Source organism: Podarcis erhardii (genome assembly GCF_964252035.2).
Source record: "Podarcis erhardii genome assembly, chromosome: 1".
In the NCBI taxonomy this organism is placed as follows: domain Eukaryota; kingdom Metazoa; phylum Chordata; class Lepidosauria; order Squamata; family Lacertidae; genus Podarcis; species Podarcis erhardii.
In genome coordinates, this window is record NC_138497.1 from 32,062,021 (window position 1) to 32,081,356 (window position 19,336).

The window sequence follows — 19,336 nt, forward strand, 5'->3', positions numbered from 1 at the left end:
TCTCTCTCTCAGGCTGTAATCAGGTTCCTTCCCACTGTTCTCCCAGAACACAGAGAGGAACGAAGAGGGCAGAGCAAAGAGAGACAAGGCGAAGGAGCCACAGGTTGCTGGGGAGGGACCCAGGGGAGGAGCCTTAGAGAGCAGTGGAAAATGGCTTCAGCTCTTACAACTACCTCACTGGGGCAAGACCTACTGGGAAGAGTTGTCGAATTGATATCTGGGGAGAATTTTTAAAAGGCGGTGCTTTGTCCTGGATCGGGGAAAAAAGCTCAACATTTTTCGAGGTGTCCTGGGTTTTACTTTTTGAAATATGGCGACCCTATGCCTATGCCTGCACTCTTTTGGTTTTTTTGAATATAGAGTTAACTTCACTGACACTGGCTGTTTTATTGCTGACCTGCTCTTCAATCCCGCTGCTGATACTCATACACCTGCGCATTCCCCCAGCTGCTGCTGTGTAGCCCAACCAGCTCTGTACTTTCATTGCCTCGATTCCTTTTAGAACTAACAGCTCACATATATCACATTTCTCACATTTTAAAAAAAGCTTTTTTGTTGTTTTTGTTGTTTTTGTTCTAATGAGAGAAAACGTGTGTTGGGAAGTTGCGATGGGTAGTGTTGAGTATGGTATTCAACGCATTCCCTCAATGGACCTCCCACTGAGTCAGCCAAGGGTTGGCAAATAGGTGGCAGATCGCCCAGATTAACCCAGAGTCACTGAGAGATGCTGAACAATATTACAAGCTGCACACCATTCCTTGAACTAGAATGGAAAAACATTGTTAAAACCAAATCCTTGCCCATCCTCACTGGGATAATGATAAAAAGATGACTCAGATAAAATATTGCAAACAGCTAATGAAGTCTATGAAAATAACTTTGCCAAGCAGAGTGGCTCCATAGCACCCCAGAGGCTGCTCAACTCCCGCTGAGTGTGCTGTGGGGCAATTTTTAAATGGAAAAAGGGAGTTGATTCTATGGAAATGGAATTTATGTAGTGCTTTTCATTAAGTGTGCATTTCTGTGAGTCTTTTCATCCTGTGGAATTTCAGCATGAGTTACTCATCTCTCTCTCTCTGGAGCGGTCCCCAAAGATTTAGAATAGAGACTCTACTTACTTGAAAAGGGCCAGTGCATTGTCTTTGTTGAATGCATACTTTTTGTTTCAACTTTCTGTTAGCTCACGACTCTTTGCTAGCGGAGTGCAGCTGGAAGTGCTCTGCTAATTGTTCTGCAGTGCATAGGAGGGTAACCAAGCAATTTTAATTGCTTAAATAGATTCAGTGGAATTGCTTGAATGGAAATCTATCCCAGACACCAAAGCTGTTGGAGGCTTTATTTTTTTAAGTGCCCTTGAATTTGTATGATCAGAAATCTATATCCCATGATAGAATCATATTGTCGAGAAAGAGTAAAAGGACATCCATTCCAAGCCTCTCTTTCTTCAGACTTCCATGCAGTTTACCCTGTTTGAAGCCCCTGGGCATCCAAGCCATTTTAGGCCTGCTGTGAATTTAAAGCTGCAGCTTATTAAGAAGGAATGCAGCTCGCTTGGGCTCAGCAGTCTCCACTTAGGTGTTCAGCTGGATGGCTAACTAACTGCCCAGGTGACTCTCCCTCCAAACTCACTCCTCTCACAGCAAGCAAACTGAATTTGCAGAGCAAATACTTGCACTCACATACTACAATGAGCAGGAAACCCAGAAGTGGGTATTTTCTACTTTTTTTTCTTTTTCTTTTTTTGGATGCTTTACTTAATTCTAACCCCTGGTTGAAGCAAATAGACTCAAAGCAATCTTGGCACTTTCAGGAAGCAATTTTAATGCTGATCTTCTGATTATAGTTCCTCTTTCAATGCTCTCATGGCTTCTTATGTTTTAATGTTAGTAATTTAATATTCCTCTTTATATATATATATTTATTAGTTTTTTAACTTATCATTTTCAATAATTATTAAACATACTTTTATATCTTATACAATATTTTACTTCCATCAATCACATCTGAAAATTTTCCAATCTTTTCACTTAATATACATTTCTTACTTTCACTATTACATTTAAATCTCATAACTAATATCTCTCTTCTTTCTCAGTAATTTAATATTCCTGCTCCAGCAGCTAAGATGTTTCAGTGGCCGGTCTTTTTAACTGTTGTGTTGCTATTTTGCATATGTTGTCCTTGTTTCCTGACTCTTCATGAGCTGCAGGAGGAGGCAGTGGCTGCCACCAGCTTGGATGACTTTAAAAGAAAATTAGACAAACTCAGTGGCTACCATCCATGATGACTATGCTCTGACTCTGCAGATGGAGGCTCTCATTGGCTTTGTCATATGGCCCTGGAGTGACACCAGCAATATTCTGTGCAGTTCAAATGACAACTCGCTGGCCCAACCACCTGGCAAGGCAGGTGTCATGGCTCAGGGCCAGTGTCAGTGCACTGAGAGGTCCTGTTGTGGTGCTGGGACCCAGCAGCTACCCAAAATGCCATGTTCTGATGCTTGGCCTGCTTTGTTCACAGTTACACTTCTTCAGAGACACTCATGTTAACCTAGATTAAATTACACTAGGCTGAATGTTGAATACCATCTATCTCAGAAGTCAACATTTTACACTAGCCCCTTCCTTTGTTCCTACGAATTTTGAACGGCTTTCTTATCCGCCGCTTTCCTCCTCACTGTTGCACAGTCTCATCGAGCAGCTTAGTTCCTTTGCATCATCTACTCCATGTACTTATTCTCCAAGTAATAATATCTTTTCTTCTTGTTGGAACCTGCCGTCGCTCCTGTTTGTCATATAGGCAGTTCACTGTTTTCTGGCTCGGTTCCATCACCTTCCTGTCAGCAGTGGCTCACAGCCCCCCAAGCAGCCATGCTGGGCCCCCTGCAGAGATTAACTGTGACTGTTAAAGCCGATTTCTACACAGGTACTTCGACATGCAGCTCAGCAAGTCAGCTTGGCGTTTTGTAGCTAATCATTCATAGCAGTGACTCCATTCTGGCTTCTGTTAGCCCTCAGGCCACCCTCTTTCATATGCAGCTGCCTGCACTGATGTAAGGCATGCTTGGAGCACTGGAGCAGACATGTAGCCTAGAAGAGAGCGCATCAAAGTGTGCGGCCAGTTCCAAGCATTATCTGCAAACAAGTTCCTCTAATTGAGAGCTTGGCACCCTGAAGGCTCCTGAGGAGTGGCATGTACACGTGCCACATTTTAAATACCTTGGAAGTTGGCTAGGGCAGGATTCTTATGCCCAATTTAGAGTTTACACAGAAACTGTGATTAACCGCCCCTGGCCAAAGCTTTTTTTTTTAACTGAAGGTACTGCAAAAAAAAATCCAACTGTATATTAGTCCATAGCCTGCCATGTCCTCACAAGTGAATATCCCTTACTCTGGTGTGTATCCTAAAATAAGTTAATTTTAGGAAGTTCACAGATGGAAAGTTTCCTGTCCACAATTCCTCCTCTCTGTACCCTCCTGAAAAAGCCCCCATGGAAAGTCAGGAGTCCCTCCTGAACAATGCAGTGGGACACAGGAGTTGCTTGGGGAGGTGGGAATCCCCCAAATTTTGTCTAGCTTGGGATAGTCTTCCTTTCCCTCTTACCTTCCCAAGCCCTATCTGTCCCCTTGACCCTGTGGAGAGGCTTTTTGTGGAGCACAGGTTGGTTTGGGGGGCAGGTCAGGTAAAGGAGAGCATTGGAAACTTTTCCTGTGAACTTTTCTAAGTTGTCTTAGGATTCAAGCCTCTGCAGTCAAAATATATTATTTTGTCCAACTTAGAAAGTCAAGTGGTCCAACGTTTGGAACACTGACTTAAAACTGAGAAACCTGGTGGTAGCATAGACCTGCGACACTGTTTATAAGTTGAGATACTGTTCCTGCCTGCACATTTTTTGCCATTTCTCTGTCAGGTTTCTTCATGCAGGAGTTACACAATGGGTCCCTGGTTTAGATGCAGAACCTTTAGTGCAGTTACTGCTACAAGGCAGAGAATAAGGATGAAAAAGTACATTATGACTGGATGATACAGTTTCATTAGTTATCTGAAATAATCAAGATGCCAGTTTTATTCTTTTTGAAATAGTAGTAGTAGTAGTAGTAGTAGTTGTAGTAGTAGTAGTTGTAGTTGTAGTAATAATCATAATCATAATCATAACCACAATAACTCAAAGCAACGAAAGGGGTGGATAATTGCTATCAGAAAGAAAAAGCCACAGGAAGTCTTTTCAGGGTACAAATTAATTCCAGACTGTAGGAGATGAGTTTATTTGTTTATTGCTTATAAATGTATTATGTATTAAATTTGTATACTGCCCTTCATCCATGGATCTCAGGGCAGTTCACAACATACCGTAAATTTACAATAATACATAATAAAAATAAGGACAAAAACAAACCAATAATTCCCCCCTCCCACAACACATTTAAAAGGGCATCTGATGTCAATCAGCCAAATAATAATAATAATAATAATTTATTATTTGTACCCCGCCCATCTGGCTGGGTTTCCCCAGCCACTCTGGGTGGCTTCCATAAAAACCAAAAATACACTAAAATATCACAGATTAAAAACTTCCCTGAACAGGCCTGGGTGAAGAGGAAGGCCTGGGTGAAGAGGAACGTTTTCACCTGGTGCCTATAGGTGTATAATGAAGGCGCCTGCCAAACCTCCATTTGTATTTGTAAGCAATGGTGTTGCTCTTTCGTTTATCTGCTGAAGCAGTGTATGAAATATATGGAAATGAAATCTTTTCCACAGCTTGAAAGCCAGCACAATGGACTACCTATCCAGTGAATTATCTTTTCTTCATTTTTGTTCATCTTGTATGAATGCCTTTGTGGAGCTCATGTGATGCGTTGCTATGACCACAGGAGTCTCAAGTTTAAGACTCTGAATGGTGTACTTTCTCCCGTGTTTCTAGGCTTCTAATTGCGTCTAATCTCCCAATAAAATGACAAATCTTTCCCCTTCTCTCAGCTTGGGATCGTTGTTTGCTTGTAGACATAACAGAGACTGACATGGCACTGAATGGACACTAGGGAAATAGGTTCCTGTCCCGGCAGTAGGTGGAGGCCCTGGCTTTAGCCACCTGCAGAGTGCTGGTGGTTGAAACAAAGCCTACTGTTTGCAGATCTGGCAGTAAAGTAAGGCTTACAGGTTACATCATTTTAACCTTCAGCCAAGTCTTCAGGCAGGGCTGATATCCCACTTTCCCCCAAGGAAGGATCTCTCAGATGCCTGTTAGTCTAAGCCACATTTCCTCTTTCTGGAGAGAATTATAAACACACACACACACACAGTTGAGAAGTCCTAATCCTTTCTGGCTGCCTCTACAGATGCAATCACTGGCTGTGCTTAGTCAGAACATCTGACCTGTTTGCTTGAAGTGACTTTGTTCTCCTTCCTTATATCACATCCAAGTCCAGGAATCCAGAGAACACAGGATCAGTCTATTTGGAATGAAGGGAATGAGAAGGTCAGCTGCAATTCTCTTTCAAACCTGGCTTTTGGTTTTAATGACTTCACTCTTTTTGGACCACCGTTGACTAAATGGTGACTTCATACGTATGGAAGGAGATGCTTGAATGGTGTTTGAATGGTGGTCTAGATTATAGGTGTCTAATTTGTGGTATAGATCAGTGTCACAAATCGTGCAAGCAGCAGTGGTTTGTGGCACTTCGGGATGGGAGTAGGAGAGTCAAGGCCTCTCTAGCACTGTCTAGCACCTCGGAGGTTTTTTTTTTACTAGAAGCAAAACCAATTCAAAGCATGGGGTGGCAAGCACACTGTGGTGTATATTACACTGGCACCATCTCATACTGTGAGCATGAATTGTAGCATGCTTGCATACCCTCCAACATTTCTCCAATGAAAATAGGGGCATCCCTCTTAATGAGGGTGAGAGATGAGAGCGTTAAAATATGGTCTGAAGCTCAACATCAAAAAAAGAAGATCATGGCCACTGGTCCCATCACCTCCTGGCAAATAGAAGGGGAAAAAATGGAGGCAGCGAGAGATTTTACTTTCTTGGGCTCCATGATCACTGCAGATGGTGACAGCAGACATGAAATTAAAAGATGCCTGCTTCTTCAGAGAAAAGCAATGACAAACCTAGACAGCATCTTAAAAAGCAGAGGCATCACCTGCCGACAAAGGTCCATATAGTTAAAGCCATGGTTTTCCCAGTAGTGATGTATGGAAGTGAGAGCTGGACCATAAAGAAGGCTGATCACCGAAGAATTGATGCTTTTGAATTATGGTGCTGGAGGAGACTCTTGAGAGTCCCATGGACTGCAAGAAGATCAAACCTATCCATTCTCAAGGAAATCAGCCCTGAGTGCTCACTGGAAGGACAGATCGTGAAGCTGAGGCTCCAATACTTTGGCCGCCTCATGAGAAGAGAAGACTCCCTGGAAAAGACCCTGATGTTGGGAAAGATTGAGGGCACAAGGAGAAGGGGACAACAGAGGATGAGATGGTTGGACAGCGTTCTTGAAGCTACCAGCATGAGTTTGACCAAACTGCGGGAGGCAGTGGAAGACAGGAGTGCCTGGCGTGCTCTGGTCCATGGGGTCATGAAGAGTCGGACACGACTAAACAACAACAACAACAACAATGAAAAGTGGGACATTATGAGATGAAATCAGAAACTGGGATGACTTCTGTAAATCTGGGACTGTCCCTGTCCCTGGAGAACGGGGACACTTGGAGGGTCTGCAAAAAAAGAGAGAGAAAATTATTTGCTCAGTAATTTTGGACAAAACTAAAAAAGTTCAACAACCTTTCTGTCCAGATTTTCACTTTCCATCCCCTCCCCTCCCTGCACTCAAATATTATTTTCAGGATGTAGAGATCAAAACTACGCAGTGAGACTTGCTTCTCACTGAATAAGCAAGCGTGATTGTGCTGTGCATTAATAATCCCACCTTTACTCCTGCATCTGTCCTACATTTCCTTAAAAAATAAATAAATCACTTCAGTTCACTTGAAAAACATGGTGCTGGAGTTTTTCTGGAATTTATTGGCTTACTTATACTCGCCTATAAAAAAAAGGTTTTGAGAGGTTTAATTGTGCATGTTGCCAGCTATTTTTTTTTAAATAAAGAAACCCATAGACCTATTTTAAGCAACTATTTAAAATTGACTACAGTGAGTCAGGAAACCATGTGTAGCCAAGACTGTGAGAACCTTGTAAAAAAGCAGGGGGAAGGTAATAAATGAGCCCTGGGCTGTTACTCCAGCACCTAATCAGGAGCCTGTGTCATTCCTTCCACTTTCATTTCCCTTATCACGTGCCACCAGAACGAGGAAAAAAAAAAAATCCCACATAAGCAGAGTGCTTTGGAAAAGCAGTCACAGGTGCAGTTACTGCACAGTTTTGGCAACACCTGACATTAACAGTAGTTGGAAACTGGCAGTGTGGACTTTTGAAAATAACCATTTAAGTTGATGGACTCTTCCTGCAGGACTTGGGCAAGTCTTAGGCTGCATATGCACTATCCTGTATATTTAAAGCCCTCACACACTTCCTCTAAAATCCTGAAAACTGTTCTTATCCTTCGCATAGCTACAATTCCAAGCATGCTTAACAAACCCTAGTTACCAATTTTTTTGGGGGGGGGTATTGCCTTTCAAATGTGCTCTAAATGTATTGTGTGTATATACAACCGTAGAGCCCATACTCCTTCAGCTGCATATTGTCATGAACAATGTGGTGAGGAGGAATTTGCCTTTTTCTGGTTTGGGATTTTACCCCACATTCAATATAAATTATCATTTAGTAGAAGTGATTATTTAAAAAAACAAAACACTGCAGTTTAGCTTGCTGGTTAATGTTCCTGATTCTCCTGGGAGTGGACAGAGCTGGCTTCAGCACGAGGCAATGTGAAAAGGTCAGCCTATACCAGAATAGGCACAATTTCCCTTCCTCTAGCCTCTAGGGGCATATTTAATTTTTTGCTTAATTTGTGAAAGTGTCTCAATCTAGCACCGATGCTGGAAAGTTAACAGCCGCTTTTACAGGGCCAATTTGCTTTGGAAAAGATAGCATTGGGCACTTAGGATAGCTTTATCATTATTACTTGCACAGAGTAAGCAGGTATTAGGAGACAATACCAATAAGCACATAGCAAGAACTAGATTCACAATCTCACCAGTCCAAATGCTCCCCAAATAGCTCACCAGGCTGTTTGCACACCCAGAGCAGGCAAAACTTATTTCCATTTTCACACCTTGGCAGGTGGATGTGGCTCACATTCTGGGTACTTTGAACAGTTACCGTATTTTTTGCTCTATAAGACTGACTTTTTCCCTCCTAAAAAGTAAAGGGAAATGTGTGTGCATCTTATGGAGCGAATGCAGGCTGCGCAGCTATCCCAGAAGCCAGAACAGCAAGAGGGATCGCTGCGCAGTGAAAGCAGCAATCCCTCTTGCTGTTCTGGCTTCTGGGATTCAGAATATTTTTTTCCTTGTTTTCCTCCTCCAGAAACTAGGTGCGTCTTATGGTCTGGTGCGTCTTATAGAGCGAAAAATATGGTAATTGCCTATTTTTTCCAAACAGCTTGAGTGGCAAACCATGATTCAAAATAATACTGTTGGTAAGGGTAGAGAGGTCACCCTTTATTAATGTTTATTGCAGTCCAGTTTTAAGTCTATTGTACTAATCACTGAGAGCAGGAATCACTAGGATTTGTAATTACTTGGTTTGGTTTTTTAAATATCTAACTGTGCGATTCAATTAAAAGTAAGATTGAAGGGGGGATTGCCAAATGCACATTTATGCTTAAATTTGGGGTGTTCCAGTATCCTGAGTCTGCCCCAGAACCTCCTGTTTAATGTGACCTGTCAGTTTTCATGGCAATGAATGGTTTTATACTCAACAATAAAAGTGATATTCTTATTTGTAAGACAAACGGGCACTGTATGTTACTCTTCCAAATTAAAAGTCCTTACATATCATGGCAGCAATGACAAACCTAGACAGCATCTTAAAAAGTAGAGACCTCACCTTGCCGACAAAGGTCCGTATAGTAAAAGCCATGGTTTTCCCCATGGTGATGTATTGAAGTGAGAGCTGGACTATAAAGAAGGCTGATTGCCGAAGAATTGATGCTTTTGAATTATGGTGCTGGAGGAGACTCTTGAGAGTCCCATGGACTGCAAGAAGATCAAACCTATCCATTCTTAAAGAAATCAGCCCTGAGTGCTCACTGGAAGGACAGATCCTGAAGCTGAGGCTCCAATACTTTGGCCACCTCATGAGAAGAGAAGGCTCCCTGGAAAAGACCCTGAAGTTGGGAAAGATGGAGGGCACAAGGAGAAGGGGACAACAGAGGATGAGATGGTTGGACAGTGTTCTCGAAGCTACCAGCATGAGTTTGACCAAACTGCGGGAGGCAGTGGAAGACAGGTGTGCCTGGTGTGCTCTGGTCCGTGGGGTCACGAAGAGTCGGACACGACTAAACGACTAAACAACAACAACAACAACATATCACAGCCACGAATAACCTGTACATGGCCAGCATGTCAGTTCTCCAAACAGAAAGAGAAGATGTCAAGCTGTCTACTTTAAAAGAGAAACTTGTTTGACTAAGATTAAAAATGGTACTGCTTGAACATGATTTCTTAGGTCAGAGATGGCCCCCTGTATCTTTTTTGGACTCCAACTCCCATCAGCCTCAGTCAGTGTGATCAGTGGTCAGGGACGCTGGGAACTGTAGTCCAGCAACATCTGGAGAGCTGAAAGCTCACTATCCCTGCCTCATGTAATGAAAATGTAATGGCAACATCTGAAAGTAAGCATCTAACAGTAATAATAATCTGAAATTCACTGTGGGGGGGTTGTGAGGAGAAGTAAAATCCTACTTTCACGTGTGGCATTGGTCTGGAGTGGTGTTGATGTTAGGATTTGCACCCCTCTTCTTGAAAGTAAATATTACTGTGTGTGCATAGATTTTTGTAAACTTCAGGCTGCCTGCTGTCCTTTAGAGTAGGGATGGGAAACCAATGGCCATTCAAATGTTGCAGGACTACTGCTCTTATGCCTATTGGCCACGCTGAGTGGGGCAGATGGGAGTTGGGAGTCCAATAATACAGTGGTACCTCGGGTTAAGAACTTAATTCATTCTGGAGGTCCGTTCTTAACCTGAAACTGTTCTTAACCTGAAGCACCACTTTAGCTAATGGGGCCTCCCGCTGCTGTTGCGTTGCCGCCGCTCGATTTCTGTTCTCATCCTGAAGCAAAGTTCTGAACCCAAGGTACTATTTCTGGGTTAGCGGAGTCTGTAACCTGAAGCATATGTAACCTGAAGCGTCTGTAACCCAAGGTACCACTGTATCTGGAAGGCTGAAGATTCCTCATTACTGATTTACAGAATTGTGAGTGTCTAACTCCCCGCCCCTGCCTTGCATATCTGCATAGGATAATACTGCAAATCGCCCTATCCCTGTGTCTTAATTTTGCACTTGAACGGGGTATTTTTGGTCATTCAATTAAGTCAGTTTGCATACTGATGTGGCAGGTGCCATTTTCCCCACTGCAGTTAAGTGCCTGTGTGTAGGAAGCAAGGGACATGCTCCTGCAAAACAGAGTCATAGAATCATAGATTTGTAGAGTTGGAGGGAGCCACGAGGGTCATCTTGTCCAACCACATGCATTCCAGGATTTTTTCACTCAGCATGGGGCTTGAACCTTGAATCCTGGGATTAAGAGTGTCATGCTCTTCCAGTTGAGCTATCCAGCCTCATGGATATTATATCCTTTGTCCTTTTGCATATTATCCAGCCATACAGCACCCAGAGACATATATTTTTTTAGAATACTGGAGGCCTAATCCATGTTTATCATGGGAAAAGTAATAATTCTTTTCTAAAATCACTCATAACCCCAGAGCTTTTGAATTAATATTAAAACCACTTGCCATGGGAAATTGGGAGAAATTCAAATAATATTTCTTTACTTTACAATAAAAATCTTTACAACTTTAAAAGAATATTTAATAAGGATTTAAAACCATATGAAAAGTCCACATTCACAGTCCTCAGAGTCAAATTGTTGAAGGTTCAGAGTTTGACCAGCAGTGAGCCAGGAAGTATAAGAAAGATTGGGAACTTGTCATAACCACCCCATCCCCCTGAAAATTATGCCTCTCATGATGGTGTCACGTATCCTCTTGTCTGCTTATTGCTGCAACACTGCTTATTGCTGTGCTATAGAGGAAAAGGATTGAGAATCATACATTTCCCCTTCAGAGATCCCATGACAACCATGTACAAGCATCTTAAACCCTGTAAAAAACACACCCTAAAATGGGGAAATGACAAAATTCCCATTCAATACTCAAGAATGGCAAGTGTGGGGGAAGCTAATGGAATTGCCTAAGATATCACCAGAAGTTTGTAGAAGAGCTGGAAACTGAATTTTATTTATTATTTATTTATTAAATTTATATACCACCCTATACCCAAAGGTCTCTGGGCAGTTCACAGAACAAAATCAGAATATAAAACCACAAAATACATAATCAGAATAAAAACAGCAACCCAATAACCCCCTCCTAAAAACCCCCACATTTTAAAAAGGCATATGATTTATGAGTTATGAAGGCGTTTCAGATTGTTAGATGTACCTTCCTGACTAGAAGGCAAAGTGTTCCAAAGTATTGGAATTCTTGGAAACTCATTATGGGCTCATCAACACTTCCGCTTCTCACATGTCTAGAAAGCACAGTTCCAAATGGCTTTCTGCTTCCCCTGTGCTTTCTAAGTACAGGTCTGAGCAGTTTCCCTGTTGCTCCTTTCCTTTCCCAGGGAAAACCCGCTCTTTAGTGCTAAATGTCAACCTGAAGAAAACCTGAATTGCTGTTTGCTCCGATGGAACACTAAAGAGTCGTTTTCTCTTGGGGAAAGCAGTGGGGCAAGAGAAAGTATAACTAAGCCACTGAGGAACCGGCAATACTGGAGTTTCTCTGTGATCCTTTCCCCATACCATTTTCTTTCACAATGATAATTGAGGAGGCCTCCCCCCCACCCCTGTGTTGGTAACACGTTCTACAGAATCTGTGAACAAGGCTAAGCTTTTAGAAGGGCTACAACATATCTTAGGAATCTTGGTCAGAAAGCCCAGCTCATTCTCTGAAGTCCCAAATTCTGGTCCCAGGACAAACCTTATGTTTAAATTGCTTTCAATAGCCATTTACTCCGTTAGTGGGAAGGTGAGAGAGTTTAAAAGAGGTAATCTCCCCTCATCAAATTACAGTCTCCAACATTCTCTGGGAGCAGCCATGCTTGTTAAACTAGCATCAAACCAACTTCTTCTGCTATATATTTTGGAAAGTGGTCTTTTCACTCCGTATTTGGACACCTCTTAATAGTTCAGAACCATTTTGTTTTAAATGATGGCTCTTGAGATCTAGGAGCTGGTTTCCATCTGTCTGGATACAGTTAGATGCCATTTTGAATCAAGATGCCAGGCTGAACCTTTCAAAACTGTACCGATTTTAACCACTGATTTCAAAACTCCACTGACTTTTCCGGGGTTTCTTAGAATTCCTGAGCAACACTGGGTATGAGGCTGCTAGCAGGCTTGCTGTTTAAATAGTTGACAGACAATGGGACCTGGTCAATTAGGGCAAATGGATCAGTGCTCCACCAACCTCAGGGCTCATCCACTCTTACCTTTTGCCAGGTGCGCCAAGACACCCTGTCCCCCTCAATATTTGTTGGAAGGCAGCCGGCCCCCTCAGTGTTGAGGGGGCCCATCGTGCATGACGTGTGCACAATGTGTGCACAATGTGCATTGCAGATTCAGTGGCTGCCTCCTCCAGAGTGCTCAGTCTGCTCTAGACAATGTAACACTTTCTAGACACAGGTCTGATCATTAAAGCTCCATAAAGTTAAAGGTAAAGGGACCCCTGACCATTAGGTCCAGTTGTGGCCGACTCTGGGGTTGCGGCACTCATCTCACTTTATTGGCCGAGGGAGCAGGCGTACAGCTTCTGGGTCATGTGGCCAGCATGACTAAGCCGCTTCTGGAGAACCAGAGCAGCGCACGGAAACACCGTCTACCTTCCCGCCAGAGAAGGTATTTCTATTTATCTACTTGCACTTTGACGTGCTTTTATACTGCTAGGTTGGTAGGAGCAGGGACCGAGCAACGGGAGCTCACCCCGTCGCAGGGATTCGAACCTCCGACCTTCTGATTGGCAAGTCCTAGGCTTTGTGGTTTAACCCACAGTGCCACCTGCGTCCATATCTCTTTTCTTTTGCCCCAGCACTTTACCCAGGAAAACCTGCTCTGTAACACTGAATTGGAACAACGATTCAGGTTTTCCGTGGATTGCTATTTGCTCCGATTTAGCAGTAAAGAGCGGGTTTTCATCTGGAAAGTACTGGTGGGGTGGGAGAAATGCTCAGAAACTGGGCCTGTGCCTAGAAACGCAGCACAAAAGGTTGAGGGCACGGCCTATCCTCAGCCAGCCTCCACCTGCATCCTGTCCTACTTACGATCATTCAGGGAATAGCTCTGCCTCTCATTGACATTGACTCCACCTCTTGTGGGTCTCCCTGCCTTTTGTCCCACCAGTCCCAATGGTCACCAATCACCATTGCTGACTGATGAGGGCACTGAACAGGAGCACTCTACGCTGCAACACATTGTTGCCGATCCTCCTCATGCTCTTCCATTTCAGCTCTTCCTAAAAATATGTATGGGAAACTGAAAACCAATCTTTCAACTTTAGGGATCCAGTACCTTTAAATGTTGCACAGATGAGGGAATTCTGGCAGGTGAAGCTTTTCCAATCCCTTCAGCACAGCAACCTGGCAAGCCGTTCCTGCCAACATTCCCTCATCTATACAACTGTTAAAAGTACAGATGTACTAACGCTGAAATATCAACCATCGCTGCTTTAATTAAGATATGGTTCATTTTTAGAAAAATGTTTTATAGGCCTTTAAGCAGAGAACATATTTAAAAGAGCCAGCTGCCTCATATCCTCTAGACTAGTAATGTCAATCCTCTCAGTTTTGTTACATTATTAAATTCAGAAATAGAAACAATCGCAGTGAAATCTGTATTAGGGTCCACGGAGCAAATGTACCCTGGTCATCTAAGGGGCAAAGTAAAGTGTTCTGAAATATTATTATTCGTTATTTAGGCACAATCATTCTCAGTGGAGCAAACATTTAGGTCCTCTAATCTCAGCCACAAAATTACTTTCAGGTGAGTGAGAGTAATTTCTGTCACTGTTCTTAACAGATAATTCAGAGTTGATGCGGGTAGCAATAATAGCTACCTTAAGAGGTTATTTGTTGCCACTTAACTAATCCCCTCACTAAGATCCTATTATTTCTAACCTCTGTGAAAGCTGTGCTATTACTTTTGCCTAATTCAGTTCAATAGTTGGAGCCTCTGGAAGCTGTACCTGATGTTCAAACTTCTACAATTTATTTTTATTAAGAGCTGTTTCACAACCTGGCTACATTGGTGTTTGTTGAGGTAAATTGTGAAGGAGAGACAAGTCTCCAAATATGGCAGTGAACACACGACAGGAAGACGTAACCAGTTGTTACGTCATGGGTGCTCCTATGCTTGGGTGGTAACAGCAGGGGGACTGCTTAATCCTCAAAGAATAAGGATTATTTTACCTCATTTTTTAAAAAAACTTAATTATTTGAACATTTTTTTCCATTGCAAAAGAGCAATTCTCAGGTTGTTTAAGCAGGAGCCATGGAATTTTGTCACTTACCACAAATGACATCACTTGTCACAAATGTTGTCACAGGTGCAATCTCTCCACGCCTCAATAGGGGAGAACCCTGCTGCCCCAGCAGGATCACTTGCACAGGCTCCTGCTAGCAAAACTTACTTAGTTGAATTCTGCCCTGTGTTTGTGGCAAACCTTGGACTTGTCGACGCTTCTGCTTGTCCTGTGCCTAGAAAGCACAAGTCTGAGCGATTTTGCCTTTGTCCAACCACTTCCCCCCCAAAACCCAGTCTAAATCAGAGCAAACCTCAATTCAGAGAAAACAATATTGACATTTGCTCTGATTCAGCGGTGAACAGTGGGTTTTCCCAGGGGTGGGGGAACAGCAGGGCAAGCAGAAGTGTGGCTGATTCCCTTGTTCCACTGCATATATCAGAGCTTTCATCCTGCAAGATAAACATGCTTATGAGTGTTTGGCCATCGGTTCCAGTTGCTGAAATAGAATACCTGGTCTTTGCCAACAGAGGGCAAAGTTGGGAATGAGTGCCTTCTTTGTGTGGGGGACAATCTGTTCCACACTGTTGGGGAAAACAGTGTTAGAGCACTGCGGTTCAGACCAGACAGAACACAGTATTCACATACTGCAAACCAAGGAAGACATGGAAGGCAATCACAGCAATTGTGCTTTCACGTTGGGTGTTTGTGTTTGAAGTCTCTAGGCAGAGTTTAGAGTTCTAGGAAGATAGGTTTTAGCAAAGTTCTCAAGTTGCTGGGTGTGTTCTGGAGAAGAGACGTTTTGTGCAAAGTGCTCCCTCTTCATGCAAAATGCTATTTCTCCCTGTTCCTCCTTGTGAACTCTTAAGTAAGCACTACTGTACATGGGCTGAGATCAGAGGAAGGGAGAGACTCATACTAGTTGTACGGTCATCTGAGTTGTGGTTTCCCTAGGTATGGTTTATATCCTGGGGATTATATGGTGCAATTAGGTGCTGAGTTACATCATACTCTATGCTCTACCGGTGCAATGTGGGCATGGTGGTCATCAATGCAGCTATTTTAAAATTCCTTCCCCTCCCATTGAAGTCAATAGGAGGGATATCATTTAAAAAAAAAAAAATTAAAATAATATTTATTAAGAGTTTAAAGATTACAAAAAGAAAGAAAAAGAATTAAACATGACAATATAATAAAATACAAAAACAAAAACAAAAACAAAAACACTACATAAAACATTGAATTAACAAAACAAAACAAAAACAATTAAAAACACTTCGAATATTTTCAATCTTAACTTTCATTCACTTGTTTCATTAACTTCCTCACGCCTCCCTTTTTGTCTTCCACTTCAATTAACTGTTTCGGAAATTCCTTTCCATCTTCATCTGTTTTCTGTCCTGTAATTAATCTTAACATATTCTAACCTTATTTTTTCCCTTTAATACATTAACAATCTGTACCTAGTTCCTTATAACATTTCTGCCAAAGCCATATAACTTCATTCCACCATTTTTCTATAGCTCATTAATTTTACAATATTTCTGTAAATAATCTTTAAATTTTTTCCAATCTTCTTCCACCAACTCTTCTCCCTGGTCTCAGATTCTGCAAGTCATTTCCGCCAATTCTATATAGTCCATCAACTTCATCTGCCATTCTTCCCGGGTGGGTAAATCTTGTGTCTTCCAATACTTCGCGATGAGTATTCTTGCATACATAAAGTTCTGTCCTTCTTTGGCACCAATTGGCTGACCATGCCCAGGAGAAAGGCCTCTGGTTTCTTCAGAAAGGTATATTTAAATACCTTTTTCAATTCATTATAAATCATCTCCCAGAATGTCTTAATCCTTGGGCATGTCCACCAAAGGTGAAAGAATGTACCTTCAATCTCATTACATTTCCAACATTTATTTCCGGGCAAATGGTAAATTTTTGCAAGCTTGACTGGTGTCATGTACCACCTGTAAATCATTTTCATTAAATTCTCTCTTAGGGCATTACATGCCATAAATTTCATACCTGTGGTCCATAACTGTTCCCAGTCAGCCATCATTATGTTATGTCCAACATCTTGTGCCCATTTAATCATAGCAGATTTCACCGTTTCATCCTGAGTGTTCAACAGCAATTTATACATTCTTGACAAATTCTTAATTTTGGGATCTAACAATTCTGTTTCCAATTTTGATTTTTCCACCTGGAAGCCAACTTTTTTATCCAAGTTATATGCCTCCATTATTTGGTAATAATGAAGCCAATCTCGCAAAAGCTCTGCAGTTTTACTCTGTCTCCATCTTGTTCCAAAATTTCCCAATATTTCGGCCATTTGGCCTCCATATTGAGTTTTTTCTGTGCCTTCACTTCCATTGGTGACAACCATCTTGGGAGGAGGGATATCATTTGTCTCAGGTCCAGGACTAGTTTAAACCTGAGCTGTCAATAGGATCATAAGGAGTATAGTATGCTCCTCCCCTATGGCACCCATTTCTTGCTCACGACTCTACCCTGTTTTGGTTGTTCCATCAATCTGTCTGGCCAGGTCACCTGGTGTATCTCTTGTGGCAGAAGCATTGCCTGAGTATCAGCTGTTTAGTGGGGCTTCCAGCTAAATCCCGTAACCTTTCAGATTTGACACAACTTGAATATAGCCTTGTACCCTGAATTTTTCACCCTTGATAAAGCTTTCTTTTCTTTTCTCCTCTCCATCTAGCTCACCCAGTGTTTGAAAATGGGCAAGTTGAATGCCCACAGGGATATAAAAGGTTGAATCGGAGCCACTGCCAAGGTAAGTGTGAAACTTTTTCTCATCCCCTTTCACAGGTACTGTACTGGGTGTTATTCAACTACTGTGTCATGTCAGCACAAAGGTTTCTGCTTGTGCTGCAGGATCCTAAGAGCATAAGAAGAGTCTGCTGAATTAGGCCCATCTAGTCCAGCATCCTGTATTCACAATGGCCAACCAGATTCCTGTGGGAAGCCCTAGGCAGGACATGAGCACAACAGCATTCTGTCCTCCTGAGATTCGCAGTAACTGGTATTCAGAGGCATAATGACATTAGAGGTAGGACATAGCCCCTCGGTTAATAGCCCCATGACCTCCCCCAGATCTGTGCCAGAGGGTTGAGGGAATCTCTGGAACTGAGTTAGGGGATGCATGGAACAAGAGAATTAGTGCTGTGCTGGATTCCACTCATTATATGCAAAAATGATCTGTGCCATGGTTACTTGCTTAATTACAACCCAAAACCCTACAGCTCTACTTACAAAGAGCAGAAACATCTAGTCACATTATTATGTATTCTAATTGCTCTTTCACCCCTTGAATCTCATCTTCATTCAATTATCAGCAGTGCCAATGCACGAACGTTTGCCTTACTTGGTCCTGTGATAAGATAAACTCTGCCCTACAACAGATGCAGAATCTTCCACTCTGTAGAGAAATATAGGTTGATACATATCTTTGCCTTTGATAAGTTTATAATTAATATAACCTCCCAACTGCAGGGTGTGTTCTAGGTAAATGTTTTCTGGTGGTTGTTTTGAAAAAGGATTATGTTTCTTATACCCTAAAGCAATCTTAGCTGTAGCAGTTTTATTTGTGTAGGAGGTGTTGAGAGGAAGGTTTAAAAGTGAAAGTGAACAGGTGTGGGGAAATCTGTTATTAATTTATTTTTTTAATGTACATCCTGCCACATGCTTTGAAAAGCCTCGGGGCAGTTAATGCAACAATTTAAAACAATACCATCTTGTTAGTGCAATAAAATTAGTTAACAATAACTATAAGCAGGGTAAATAACAGTTATGAAACACTTATGCTTAAGTCTGGAATAAAATTCATGTCTCTCCAAATGCCCACAATAAAATTAAGTACCGGTAACTGATCTCCTAAAAATGAAAACTCTGCAGGCCTTCTGAATCTATGTAGGGAAGAAGTTGGGTGAGGAAAGTGTCCCCACAAAAGATGCTGCTGACACCAGATAATGCTGGTACTCTGAGCATCTTATTACATAAGTGTATGAGATGGGTCATACAATTTTATATCCACACCAATGGTTTATATATGGTTCCAAGAGCTGGAATGTGCTCTGTAAAGTAATGGAGGATTATGGATGGAGGAGAAATTCGATTTGTTTGCACTTTAATACAAAATGACCTAATTTGCAGTTCTCAAACCAATATACAAACTGAAACACAGCTATCCTTCAAAATTTACACTTCTCCGAATTTTATGGTGTAGTTCTCCCACCAAACAATATGTTTAAAATGCACATCATTGCGGTAAATTTGCATACAAATGCTTGCAAAAGTATGTATGTGACTGGATGCACACTGGATGAATGCTGGTTGGTTCTGCTTTGAAGCACAGATGGATCCTTGCTTTCAAAATTCCTTTTGCTTTAGGTCAAATGAGGGCTGTATACCTCTTACATTTTTGCTGATGCATCTTGAGATGAAATTGGCATTGGGCTGGGCCTCTCTGGGAATTTTTACTTGTTCTTAGTGCACATTCCAGATGCTGTTCAAAGTGTAAAGCCCAGTGTCTCGTCATAGTGGTGGCAGGAATGTCGCCGTTCTTTCTCTATGATCTCCCCCCTTACAATAAGCTGTGAGATTCTACTTGGATGGCGTAATGC

The 19,336-nt window shown here is 42.0% G+C and overlaps 1 protein-coding gene across 1 annotated transcript in view; it reads left to right on the top strand.

Annotated features, from left to right (window-relative positions):
- The window catches only part of LTBP2 (latent transforming growth factor beta binding protein 2), a 142,156-nt gene that overhangs the window by 71,586 nt on the left and 51,234 nt on the right, over nt 1–19,336 (top strand). Inside the window, exon 9 of the mRNA XM_081857916.1 lies at nt 17,413–17,487. Coding sequence (XP_081714042.1) covers nt 17,413–17,487 — 75 coding nt within the window. The remainder of the gene's footprint in view (nt 1–17,412; nt 17,488–19,336) is intronic.